The following is a 13211-nucleotide window of genomic DNA, read 5'->3' on the forward strand; positions in this document are numbered from 1 at the left end:
TCCAAAGCAGAGGGAGCGCCGATTTTTTTCACATTCACTCCCATGTAAAGTCAGAGGAGAAATTTCGGGAAAAAGCTGAGGTGCAACACATTTTAAACTCGCTCCTCTGACCACATTTTTGACTCTGGAAATATAAAACACGACACATGCATTCACGAGAAGTAGCTCTCTCTCACCATCACTTTATTTTCTTGATTGGACCAACGGTTTGGGTATGGGAAGAACTTGTTTGAGGAGTTAAAACCCATTATAAACAGCCTTTGCTGATCTGCTCTCTCATGAGCTCTCTGTGTGCACCTCAGGTGCAGGCAAGTCATTAATCGCCATGACAACGGCTGCACACACAGACACAGCCACAGGGTTCTCTGGTCTGTGTGTCTCACAATCTTTAAAGGACAGATTACAGCAGCAGAAACTTCATTTGAAACAGAACACACACATTATTAACCCCTACAGTGCCAAAATGGGCTCTCTAGCGCTACCTAGGTGCACTAAAATGGCCACTGTGGCCCGTAGGAATGTTGTAGAAATATCAAACCAAAACTGCTGTGTGTTCGACATACAAATCACGCGCTGACACCCATGACCTAAATCCAACAGGAAGTGAGCTATTTGCCCTTTCAAAGTAAGATTTCACCTCAAACGTGCTCTTAAAAAAACACATCTCCTCCTACACTGTTTATTTTATCAGCTTTAAAGACGCACACATGACAGCTCAACTGCTGCTAAACAGATCTTCTGTATAACTTTATCTCTCTCACCATCACATTATTTTGATGATTGGACCAACAGTTTGGGAATGGGAAGAACTTGTTCGAGGAGTTAAATCTCCACTAAAAGAGCTCTCTTCTCTGTGTTCTGTCTGTCTCTCTCTCTGCTCTTCTGCCAGATGCACATTTCAACTCTTACGAATAGGCTAACTCACACTGTCTACGTGAGCTGGAGGCCGACAGCGAGAGCCCGAGGTCCCGAACAATGCTGCTTGCAGCTTTATTTTTTATTTTTTTTGTTTTTTTTTTCTCGCATTTAGTTACTCTTTAAATCAGGCATCATCCATCCCAAAGTGTGTGTGTGTGTTCTGTTCTTGACAGTAATTGTCCAGCTTTTTCCAGGTTTTCTATTATTTTGATAATTTCACAAATTTTCACATTTTTTGTCACTTTGCTGATGTTGATTGTAAAACCAGGGAGATAGATTTCAGATAGTGATCTATGTGACAAGTGTTTTTGCTTCAAACTTGGTAGCTTTATGCATATGCTTGGGGGATTGTGTTACTGTGAAATCACTCAGGACCATAGTTGGGTATAAGGCGTTACAAAGTAACACGTTAGAGTACTTTGATTACTTTTTGCAGTAACGAGTAACCTAACGCGTTAATTTGCTGTTTGAGTAATCAAATACTTGAGTACATTTTCTACAAGCCATCACTTACTTCTGTTACTTTTAGAACGCTGGTCCTTCAGCTCCGAAACAGCAACGACTGTCTTTGGTTCTAATAATGGAGATATCATTAAACCTATCAGTCCGAAAGAAGCCACGAAGCTTGTGGCTCGCTACGTGATAGAAGAAATGCTGCCATTGTCTACAGTGGAGTCTAAAAAAAGGTCTCGCTGACAGACAGGTCAGAGTCAGGACTTGCACACTACACGACTTTTCTGCCCGTTCTGAAAGGCACTATGTCACATTACACGATTGTGGAGTCATAAATTCGTGTCGTGACTTGGCTGATAGACATGACACACTACACGATGGTACTCACCAATTGTCCCCGGTCGTCTTTCACGACGTGTGTGATGTCATCAGGTTATTCTTGTCCTATTTTATTAATTTTACTATTATTTGAGTCACTGTGCCTGTTCATGTGCCAGCTGAAATGTTGTAGTCACCTAAAAGCATCAGCAGATGGCAGGAGCTACATTTGAGGTGCCGTACGTAAACATTCAAGCTACTGTATCCTCCACAACCAAGTTCCTACAAATGTTTCACAATAAAAGCCTATTTAGAAAATGGAGGAATTCTCTCAGCCAATGTTATAAGGGGCTTTTAATTTGAAGGAAAATCAGAAAGTATTGAGTTTGAAATGACGACGCAATGTGTTAACTTTATGAAGACAATGTCAGCGGATAAAAAGTAAAAATATAAAAACACAGAGGGATTAATAACTAACGGACCGTCTATAATGTAGTCTGTTTCAAATGAAGCTGGTAGCCTCTGCAGTTAGGGTGAGTAAAAGCCCCGCCGCTATTTGTCAATGTTATTACTTTATGTCCGACTGTGAGGATGTACCATTGTTTGCTAGCTTCGTGCTAATAACAGTGACGTCACTCCCCGGGTTGATAAAGTGCCTCTGCTGTTTCACACCATCATTTCCCCCTTCTACTGGTCAAAGTGACGGCTGTGATGGGAGAATTGGATCTCAGTGAAGGGCAAGTGGTCCATAACTTTAATTTTGGAGACAAAAAAATGTAGGCTTAGCGCCCTGTGGTCCATTGCCCAATAGGAAATGCAGAATACTCAAAAGTACTTTAAAAGTTCTTGAGTTACTTTTCTCAGGGAGTAACATTGGAAGTACTTTAAAAGTACTTGAGTTACTTTACTCAGAGAGTAACGCAGTAAAGTAACTGGTTACTTTTTAAAAGAGTAACACAGTAAAGTACTTTGATTACTTTTAAAGTAAACCTTACCCAACTCTGCTCAGGACTCATGTTGGTGACATTTTAGGTGATTTACTTAAAAAGTAAAGCCAGGGAGATGACAAAAGCACAACCTCGTGAAGTGCAATACAGTTAAACCTCTAGCATTGTGACCTGATTTACTTCTCTCTGTTGTGTATAACCTAGTAAGTGTCAATCTGGAAATCCATCGGTAAAAAAAAAAGAAAAAAAATTTTTTTTTCTTCCTTTACCTCTGGAGGCACAGCCCGGAGTTTTTCGACTAACAGAAGTGCAGAAGCCTCGGCGATCGCTGACACCCTTAACTTCCGGCAGTGCCCCCAGGGAATCACTGTGTTGTTTACAAATACTTCGGGTAGAAAACCAGCAGAATTTAGCTATATATCACATTTTTCACGTCACTATATCACCGACTAATCTGATGTTTGTTAATAGGGATGTCCCGATCCAGCTTTTTCACTTCCGATCCAATACCGATATTACATCCTTGAGTTTTGGCCGATACCGATACCGATCTGATCCAAGCACGTATTATACATATTCACTTATTTTGTTGTCAGTCATGTTAGAAAAGGTTTGATCAAGCAATATTACTCTAACAAGAACAACTACTTCATCAGGTTAGTTAGAATGATCCACAGCAGTTCGTATGAGAAAGTGACCCATTTATTGTTAACAGGGTTAAATAAACAAACTTTAAACTTGAACATTAAATAAAAAATATAGCTGGTTTGCTTTGGGTGCTTTGGCCCCTTAATAAATAGAAAATAAATCAACACAAGAAATCTTTAAAATGTCTAACACTGAAATTAAAATAGCAGCAAGACTCCACACACTTGTGCTTTGGCCCCCTATAAATAAAAAAAAGATTAACACCACAAGACATTGTTGACATTTGACAAGTGTCAGTGCCAGCCTGGTGCACAGGCACACAATATTGTACAACTGTTTGAACAAGCAATAGTCCATCCATGGCTCCAATTTCACTAATTGTGCCCAAAACAATGCCATCAGTGCTCTTTACTTAAACAGTAAAAGTGTAAACCAAATAAAAATATCACTCTCAAAAAACCAGAGCAGAAAACAAATAGTCAGTTAACTAAGTTGACCACTACTCCTCCTACCCTTCCCTCCGTGTGTGTCTGCCGTCTGCATGCTGGCCTGGTGGATTGATAGTAAGTGCTGGAGCGGATCACTGGAATGGACTGCTTGAATCGCGGAGCGCTGGGCTGGCCAGAAAACCTGGATTGGACTCCGTGAAAAACTGGATAGGAGTTCTTGGATCGGCATTTTTCCATGCAGTCCGATCCGATTCCGATGCATGTTTTTTGCTAATATCGGCGACCGATACCGATCCAAATATTGGATCGGGATATCCCTATTTGTTAAGTCTATAAACACAATGACTGAACAAACGTTTTCTGTGTACACATTTTGTAAATAACATGGTTATCATAGATTAGCTGGGCTAACCGTTAGCTGTTAACGTTAGCTGTTAGCAGTGTCTGTAATAACCATAGACTGTATAAGAATAAGGTAATAACTCAATAAACGGTCCGTGAATAAAATATTTTTTCCAGCGGATATCTTAGTCACAACATGAGTGAGCTAGCAAAGCAGTTTTGTGTAGCTTTGTGTGGTATTTACTCAGTTATGGGAAATCACGATGTCTAGAAAGCAGCAGTGGCTGCAGCTGACAGGGACAGTTAGCAAAGCTAACATCAGGACGTCATCTGTTAAAAGCCTCCTGTTGTTGGATACGACATGAAACTGCTCCAGTTTGCTCAACAATGACTACGTTTACATGCAGTCAATAACCCTTTCATAACCGGAATATTAGCAATAACCCGGTTGCGCACGGCCATGTAAACACCATGAAAAACCGGAATATGCTCATATTCCGGTTTTTAAAAACCCGAATATGACCCCTGGGTTACTCCTTTTCTAACCCGAATATTTGGTCATGTATACGCCTGTCGGAATATCCCCATTGAACGGAACATTAATTTGAGTTCTGCGCATGTTCTATTCGCAAGGAATCTTGGTCTTTTGAGTGCAGGAACTACTTGTTGATAACATGGCGAAACGGAGGACACCACATTTTTGGAGCGAGGAGGAGACAAGTCACCTGGTAAATGTGGTGAAATATATGAATATCATGTCATTTGTAGACGGTAGAAAGTACCGGGACAGCGAAATATACAAGAAAGTGAGCGAAAAGTTACGCGAAGCAGGGTTTGTACGAACGCCAGACCAGATCAAGCACCGCTGGAAGACGCTGAAAAAGGCGTACTACAAGGCCAAGAGGCAAAACGCTACTAGCGGGTCCGACCCATCTACCTTCCCCCAGTTCGACATAATGGATGAGATTTTCGGGCAAAGACCCATTACTACTGCCCAAAACAGCGGGGTTGATGTCGGCTTTGAGGATGAACAAGAACAACCTGATGAAAGCGACCAAGGTAGGTCAGCTAACGTTAGCTAGCTCACCTTAGCTGAGTAAGTTAGCTAGCAAACTAACGTCAGTAATAAAAATTGTACACATTAGTTACCACAACTGCTGCCTCTGTCTGTTTTGTAACTGCCTGCCTGCCTAGTACATGCCTCATTGTTCAATCTGTTGCATGTTATGTGTTTAAGTATATGTTACAACATATATCTGGCCAAGGACTGTGAATGAAAACTAGCCTTTTCCGGCATGTTTACAGGTCACTTATTATGCACTGTACCTGACAAATAAACAAATAAGGAAAATAAACATCAAAGTAATATAAATGAATGTTAGGCAGTCTAAACGAGTGTCAAGCCCAAACCCGTGTCCCCCCCACTGTTCTGACTTCTGATTTTTGCTACTTGGCAGAGGGTGATGTAGACCTTGGAGAGCCAGCCACCCCTGTGTCTACAGCAAGCAACGTAACAAGTGGAAGTGGCTCACTTGATCTTGAAGAAGATGATGATAACAAAGGTAAGCTGTTAGCTTTATAGGTAATACCTTGAGCAGATGTGATATACTTAAAGCAATACTCCATTTTGTAAGATTAATCCACTAAATATGTACTCACTCCTATGCTGATGTGATGATGGGTGAAGAGCTTCAGTTCACAAAACAGTCCTGGAGTTTTAGGAGAAAGAGCGTAGCAGCCTCGCCCATTCACTGCCATTGTACTGGATGAGGCTGCTACTCTCTTTCTCCTCAAACGCCATGATTGTTTTGTGAACTGAAGATCTTCACCCATCATCACATCAGCATGAGGTGAGTACATATTTGGTGGATTAATCGATTACAAAGTGGAGTATCGCTTTAAGATTGAAATCACTGCCTGCTTACATATAAGGTGTGTGTGAACAATAACCTTCCCAACTATTCTAACACTATCCAACTTTTGAGATCCCTAAATTAAGCTTCTATGTTTTTGTTTTTTTTGCCCTGATGCAGAGAATGGAGCAAGTGGACTTTCTACACAGCCATCCAATGCCACTGCACCTCCTCAGTCTACACAGCCATCAAATTCCACTGCGGCTACTCCGGGTAAGATTTCAGCATCTTATTATTAAGGCATAACTGGTTAGAGCATAGTATTGTAACATTAAGTTCATCCTCTTCCTTGTGTAATGTCTGAAAATACTTTATAATCCGTTTCTTTAGTGGTCACTTTGATATAGTGATAAAAAAAGCTATATCATGTAGTATAGCTGATGGTGCAAGCTAAGGTCTGTCTTGTCTGCTCTAGGTGGGTCAAGTCGCAGGTCCAGGCCCCGTGGGACTACTTCACTTTCTCAACAACAACAGTTCATGGAGAGAATGCAGCACGCACAGAACCAATGGATTGAGCAGCAGAGGCAGTTGAGCCACGCTAGGGATGACGCACTCATGTCTCGACTGATCACTGAAACAAGCCGCTCAATGGGAATGTTAGTCTCCCAACTACTGACAGGGTTAGGTACCCTATTGCAGCAGCCATTTCAGCCCCAGCCTATGTTTACTCCGTCTCAGCCTCAGCCAATGTATACCCCGTACAACAACACTTACGACAACTATGGGCTTCCCCCTCCTCCCCATCGTAACCCATACCCAAACACACCTCAGTCTGAAGGTGAAGCTGACGATGGTGACCAAGGTTTGAGATTCTGCCAACTCCGGTAGTGCCCCACCTCCACATCGTAACCCATACCCAAACACCTCAGTCTGAAGTGATCGAGGTTTGCTAAAAAATGACCAAGTTTTGAGAAGGTTCGATCTACCTCATTTATGATTGTTGGGACACTAGTTTCACAGTTTTGTTGTTCTGCTGTTATTCCATAATGGCCGTTGCACTTCTCCTTACACTTGAAAGTATCTTTGTACGTTTTTTTACACGTACACTTAAAAGTATTTTTGTAAAATGTTTACATGTTGCACCTTATTGTATTTTTTTTATTAGAAAACATTTTCTGAAGCACTTTGTTCCACACATTTGAAAATATTCTGCAACAAGTTGCTCCATATTTTTACTGCAACTACAAGTTGCCCCTTATTTGTACCTCATTGTAAAAACAAAACCAGAGTTATTTTTATGTGAAAATATTTTATTTGTATTACAAACTTTAAATAAAAGTTACTTGAAACTTTACATGTATTGAACTTCTATTAGAAATTGTAAACAAAACTTTGAGATACTCTCTTCTTCTCCTCTGTCTCTCATAAGTAGTGAGCAACAAACTTTGTAAAGCTAGTTTCATACACACTCCAGAACAGATAAACATTGGAAGACCCTCAAAAAAGCCTACTACAATGCCAAGTAACAAATCAGTAGCTTAGATCCATCTACTTTCCCTTCTCTCTCCCCCCTCATCTCTCCTCTCCCCTCCTCTCTTCCCTCATCTCATCTCTCTTCCCCTCCTCTCTCTCTCTCTCCTCCTCCCTCTCTCTCCTCCTCTCCTATAAGCGCCTACGGAGTGGGACACGTGCAGCAAGGTAAACAGTTAGTGCCCGTCTGATGGCTGTGGCTGCACCAGTGGATGTTGTACTGGCCTGTGGCACAGGCTGTGGAAACTGCCTTCCCACAGATGCTGCATCCTCTGCCCATCTGGGATTCACATGCTCCTTCTCCATCTCACAAAAATTGTGCAGAGCACAACATGTTGCAACCATGTATGGTGTAAATGTGAAATGAAAATCACTGCGCTTCAAGAGAACACGGAAACGAGATTTCAGTCTACCAAATGCTATCTCAATAGAAGTTCTAGCAGAACTCAAATACACATTGAAGGATTCCTCCTGTGGTGTCAGTCTTGGAGATTGCAGATAGCCCTTCATGAGCCAAGGCATCAGCGGGTAAGCAGGATCTCCGAGCAGGAAGAAATCCACATCCTGCCCCTCGATCTGCACAGCTCTCTAAAATGGGATATTGGGATATGAATTTTAAAACCTTATTGGAAATGTTAAGCTTCACCATTAGTGTCCTAAATCCTGTCAAAACACCTTGTCATTTCATGGCATGCATAAAAACTCTGGTTTAACAAGATTAATGTAAAATTAAGTAACATACCAGTAACATTTAGCAACCAGACAAGTTTTCAGATGCTGTCTACATGCATAGCCTACCTTTGGGAGGAGGTGGGCATTCCGGAACAGATCGGACTGCTTGAGGGCACTGGCGTCATGCGCAGAACCAGGCATTTTGCAGCTCACACTCCAGAAGCTGTGGCAGAATGATCAGAGTCAATCAAAGTGTAATTAGGGCTGCTCAATTATGGCAAAAATCATAATCCCAATTCTTTCTGGTCAATATTGAGATCATGATTATTTAACATGATTAATCGTTGACTTTGGAAACATGATGTATGCATGTGATCTTTTTTTAACTGTCTTTTTAACAGTGGATTTCCTTGAACTTTAACTTGAACCTCAAAAACTTCCTCAAACCTTCTCAAGAACCCATAAAACCTCCTCCAGAACCTCTAAAGCTTTCTCCAGAAACCCTAAACCTGGAGCGTGGCGCAATAATCTTTTTATCTCAAATATCTTGTTTTCATAATTGTTGGAAGCCAAAATTGTAATTGAAAATGAAATTTTATTAATTGCCCAGCCCTACGTGTAATACATTCAATAGATGCAAGGGGTTCTATTATAGCTTACAGTGGTAGGAGTATGTCTCTCAGCAGCAATATGATACACCATTTACAGTCATTTACATCATCTTAAGCTTAAATACCTAAGCAAAGCATGGTAAAAGGCTTACCAGTATTTGTCATCACAGACTCCCTGGAGGACATAGGAGGGCCATCCCTTCCTATTTATGAAGTCCCTGTAGCCATCACTGGGAGGCAAACAAGGGATGTGACTCCCGTCCACACAGCCTATAAATAGAAAAAGTGTTTTAATACAGATTCAGGGTCAAGAAGACATACCTACATACATAGTACACAGTAGCCTACACACATAGTACAGTACACTGCACTCAAATTATCAAGACAAAAGATAAATTAAAGCAGCAGAAAATATAAATACCTATGATTTGAGGAATGGAGTGGTCCCGTTCAAACCTCCCTGCGATGGCACATGCCTCCTCCAAAGTGGGTGCTCTGATCAGCGTTTTGATAACAGAATCGACCATTCCGTGGCAGAATAAGTACACCATTTTCTTCACGGTGCTCTTGTGCACTCCGAACTGATTGGCTATCACACGGTACTCTGCACAGCTTGCTAGTTTATATAGCACCATAGCAACACACATCCCTAGAGGCACCGGTGTGCGAACGGTGATTTCACAGGGCTCCATCACTCTCTCCATCATCTGGCAAAGTTTAGTAAAGGATCGACGCGACATACGGAAATTGTCACGCCAGTTGGCATCGGTGAACTCCATCATTACTACCCGTTCCCACCAGTCCTGACTGCGCACCTTCATCCAAAGTGTCCGGGGGGCTCTGGTGGAAACGGGTAGCATGGATATGGATGGCACAGCTCCGGCTCCATTTCCTATTTCTTCACGTTCTCGCCTTCCATTAATGAAGACAGAGAGACAGAATAGTGTCAAGTACTGGTGGTGGGTCAGTACCAGCACCAAAGCGCAAACGACGAAAGCGACTGCTACCGGCCCTGGGCTGTTCATTATCCGCCGTGCTGCCCTCGTTGTTGTTTTTGGATACAGGAAGAAGAAGCTAAAATGACGCGCAGTGCGTCATGACGTTCTCCGTGCGTCGACACGTTGTCCGTGCGTCGCTGTTCTGATTGGGGTATTCCAATTGATTACAATTACCATGTATACAGGAATAACCCTGTTTGCTCACGCATGTAAACGGGTTATTCCGAATGTTTCAGAAACCGGAATATTGACCTTAACCCGAATATTGACTGCATGTAAACGTAGTCAATGTTGTAACTAAGACATCTGCTGGAAAAAAAAAAAAAATCACGTTGATGAGACGGCGTTTTGCGTGGAGCAGTCGCTATGGACGCGGAGCTTGCTGTTTCTGTAGGTACACATTTCCTGGAGACACCTGCACGTCTCGGCCATGCCCCCTCCATTGTGATTGGCTAAAGCGCATCATCGTTCAAACTCAAAGCCCCGCCCTCCCCCCCATCTGTAGTCATCTTTCACACAGGGCTACCGACAGATTCTACAATGTAAATTGCAGAATCTGTCTTGAGAGATTAAGTAAGTGTAGACTGACCCTTTATCCTAATGTGCTCATTTGCAGCAAAGGACTTTTGCGGCCAGCCCTTTTTCTGAACCCATCATGGTGAAGCTCCACAATGGGATGACCCAACAAACTGAGGACCCAGAGATGCTGTGGGTGATGGGTCCAGTGCTGGCAGTCATTCTCATCATTATCATTGTTATTGCTATTCTACTCTTTAAGAGGTGAGTCTAACAGACAAAACAGCAGACAGCTTTTAAAAACAAAGCCCTCCAGTCAAATTCCAGAATGATCAGGGGTAAGGGAAGCAACATCAGGCCACTGCACTCAGTTGTTGATTGCCATTTTTTTGAGTGTTCAAATAAGTAACATTTACATATATTTTATGTATTTACATATAATACTTTTTTTTTTTAAGTCTTCCAAAAGGTACAAAATGAATTAACTGAGGTGAGTGGACACAGGAAAAGGGCTGCAGATGACATCAAATCAATGAACAATTGAAACACAAACTCAAATTTCTATTAACAAAAATGGGAAGGGAAACTAAACCTGCCTATCAAGTCTAAGTGCATGTGTTAGAAAACGAGTACAAATTTTAGGACCACAGTGGTGCTCTACAACCACTGACAACATGTGAGTGCGGAACAGAATATGTTAACTAGAATTACCACCTCACAGTTATGTGTCTCTGCACACCCGTCAAGTTGCAGTTTCAATTTGCATCCATGTCTGTGAAAACATGGATGCTTCACACACATCTTCCGTCGACAACACAGATGATCTATACAATCAGCACAGTTCCAAGGTGGACACCCAAGTTTAGTGTCACCAAGTTACCAGTTCAGTTACCAAATATTTCCCCTTCTGTTGCTGAGATATGACATTGGGTAGTGGCCAGAAGAGTGTTTTTGCAGAACATCATGATGTCACAGTGAAGCTGACCTTTGACCTTTTGGATTTGTAAAGTCACCTCTTCATCATTTTATCCAAGTAGACATTTCTGTACAATTTTGTTATAATTAGTGTATGACTTCTTGCAGTTTGGCCAAAAACATGTTTTGTGAGGTCACAGTGACCTTGACCTTTGACCACCAGATTCTAAGCAGTTTACTGTTGAGTTCCAGTGGATGTTTGTGCCAAATTTAAGGAAATTCCCTCAAGGCCTTCTTCAGATTTCATGTTCACAAGATAGACATAAGGTCTCAGTTACCTTTAAACTTTGACCTATGATAACCATACTTTAATCAGTTCATTGTTAAGTCCAAGTGGACATTTGCGTCAAATTTGAGGAAATTCCCTCAACGTGTGAAGGTGTTTGAATAAAATTAGATGGAGGCAAGGTCACAAATGAACTTGGCCTTTGACCACCAAAATCTGATCACTTCATTGTTGAGTCCAATTGGACAGTTGTGCCAAAATTTCCCTCAAGGCCAATAAATTGTCAGAGTGGAGTATTTTCTTGAGAAGAGACATACATTCATTTTTGTTGAGATGGCCTGAAGGCCTTCATGGCACATTGCAGAAAGTCACTGTGAGTTGCCACACAACCTTGTTCTTCCAAGCTAACAGTTGGCTCTTGCTTCCTGTGCTTGGATCAAACATCTGGAGCTGCTGACTGGGCTGATAGGAGCTTCCATATGGCTACTGCTCTGCTCAAATGGCAACCCTAACTTTGTCTTTTTCTCATTCCTCCTTTTGTCCTTGTTTTCTTTTGATGAGTCTGAATTTGGTAATAATTGTTTGTACTGGTGAGTTTATGAGGAAAGCATCTCCAACAAAAATTGCTTGCTCTACCAAGTCCAAGTTGATGTTTTGCATGTTTTATTCTGATAATCAAATATTTATTGAATCACTGCTCAACATGTTTCTTATAATACTGTATATTGTTGAATGTGTTTTTCCTACCTTTCCATCAGCCAGTGGTTTATTTTTATTTTAGTACACAGTGGAAATAAGTTGAGTTTCAGTTGGGTAATCCATCACAAGAAATGTAAAATAAAAGAAATGTAAAATAAAAAATAAAAGTAGTCCATAATATATCAAGCTGTGTGATCATGCATTTTGGAGGTTACCCAATGGGTCTTGGCTTCATTAGCCTTTGAAAAGAGAAACTTGGCAGATAAAATCTATTTATTTATTTATTTAAGTGTATACCTAAACACTTGATTTTTTTTTTAGAGATTCAGAGATATGTGGTTTTCAAACAACAGCAACATTATGGTTAAATCTGACAGTTATAGGTTCAGTAGGTGATATTTATCATAAAAAAGAAATTGAACTTTTTGTCGTATTTGATGAAACTGTCACTTAATCCTGACAGTAGTACATGACAAGGATCTCCTGTGAAAAAAACACCTGGGGCCGTATTCACAAAGCTTCCTAGCACTAAGAGTTGCTCCTAGTGACGAAATTCTAAGAAAATTCTTGGAATTGTGACGTTTACTTAGAATTTCCCCTTAAAGTTAAGACTAGGTAGATAAAAGTTATTCACAAAGCATCTTAGACCTTAAAAGAGTTCCTAAGGTGTAAGGAGGACTTTTAAGAGGATTAAGAGTTTCCTAAGCAGAGGAGAAAATGGTGGAAACACAAAGAGGTTGGAGAAACAGTCTCTTAACACAAAATAACAGTGAGTAAATGAAATGCTACAGATGAGATTGTGCAGGGATAGTGTTTGTGGTCAATCTCATTTGGGATATGTGTCACACTGCGGTGAGGTTTGTCTTGTCTTGGGATTTTGGTCTTGTCATTTCCTGTTTTATTTTGAAGGCCTTACTCTCCTCTCGTTTCAGAGCACTTGCCGTTCCTTATGGTTCATCTGTGTGTTTACCCTGATTACCAACTGTCTCCACCTGTTCCCCATTACCTCTGTGTGTTTAAATAGTCTGTGTCTCCCTTGTCTTGTGCCAGAGTGTC

The 13211-nt window shown here is 41.2% G+C and overlaps 1 protein-coding gene and 1 long non-coding RNA gene across 17 annotated transcripts in view; both read left to right on the top strand.

The window, feature by feature from the left end:
• Window positions 1-13211, top strand: part of ptprfa (protein tyrosine phosphatase receptor type Fa) — an 888655-nt gene that overhangs the window by 576116 nt on the left and 299328 nt on the right. For all 16 annotated transcript variants that reach the window (XR_013491747.1, XM_078169090.1, XM_078169094.1 and 13 more), the window contains one exon: window positions 10356-10519. Coding sequence is in view for 15 of the 16 variants with exons in the window: in XM_078169090.1 (XP_078025216.1) it covers window positions 10356-10519 (164 nt within the window). In the remaining variant the exon portion in view is untranslated. The remainder of the gene's footprint in view (window positions 1-10355; window positions 10520-13211) is intronic.
• On the top strand, window positions 884-7277 carry LOC144463713 (uncharacterized). The gene is made up of 3 exons (XR_013491748.1): window positions 884-5637; window positions 6109-6201; window positions 6404-7277. It is a non-coding gene; the product is annotated as an uncharacterized LOC144463713 (long non-coding RNA).

This window comes from Epinephelus lanceolatus, chromosome 6 (genome assembly GCF_041903045.1).
Source record: "Epinephelus lanceolatus isolate andai-2023 chromosome 6, ASM4190304v1, whole genome shotgun sequence".
NCBI classification, from domain to species: Eukaryota; Metazoa; Chordata; class Actinopteri; order Perciformes; family Serranidae; genus Epinephelus; species Epinephelus lanceolatus.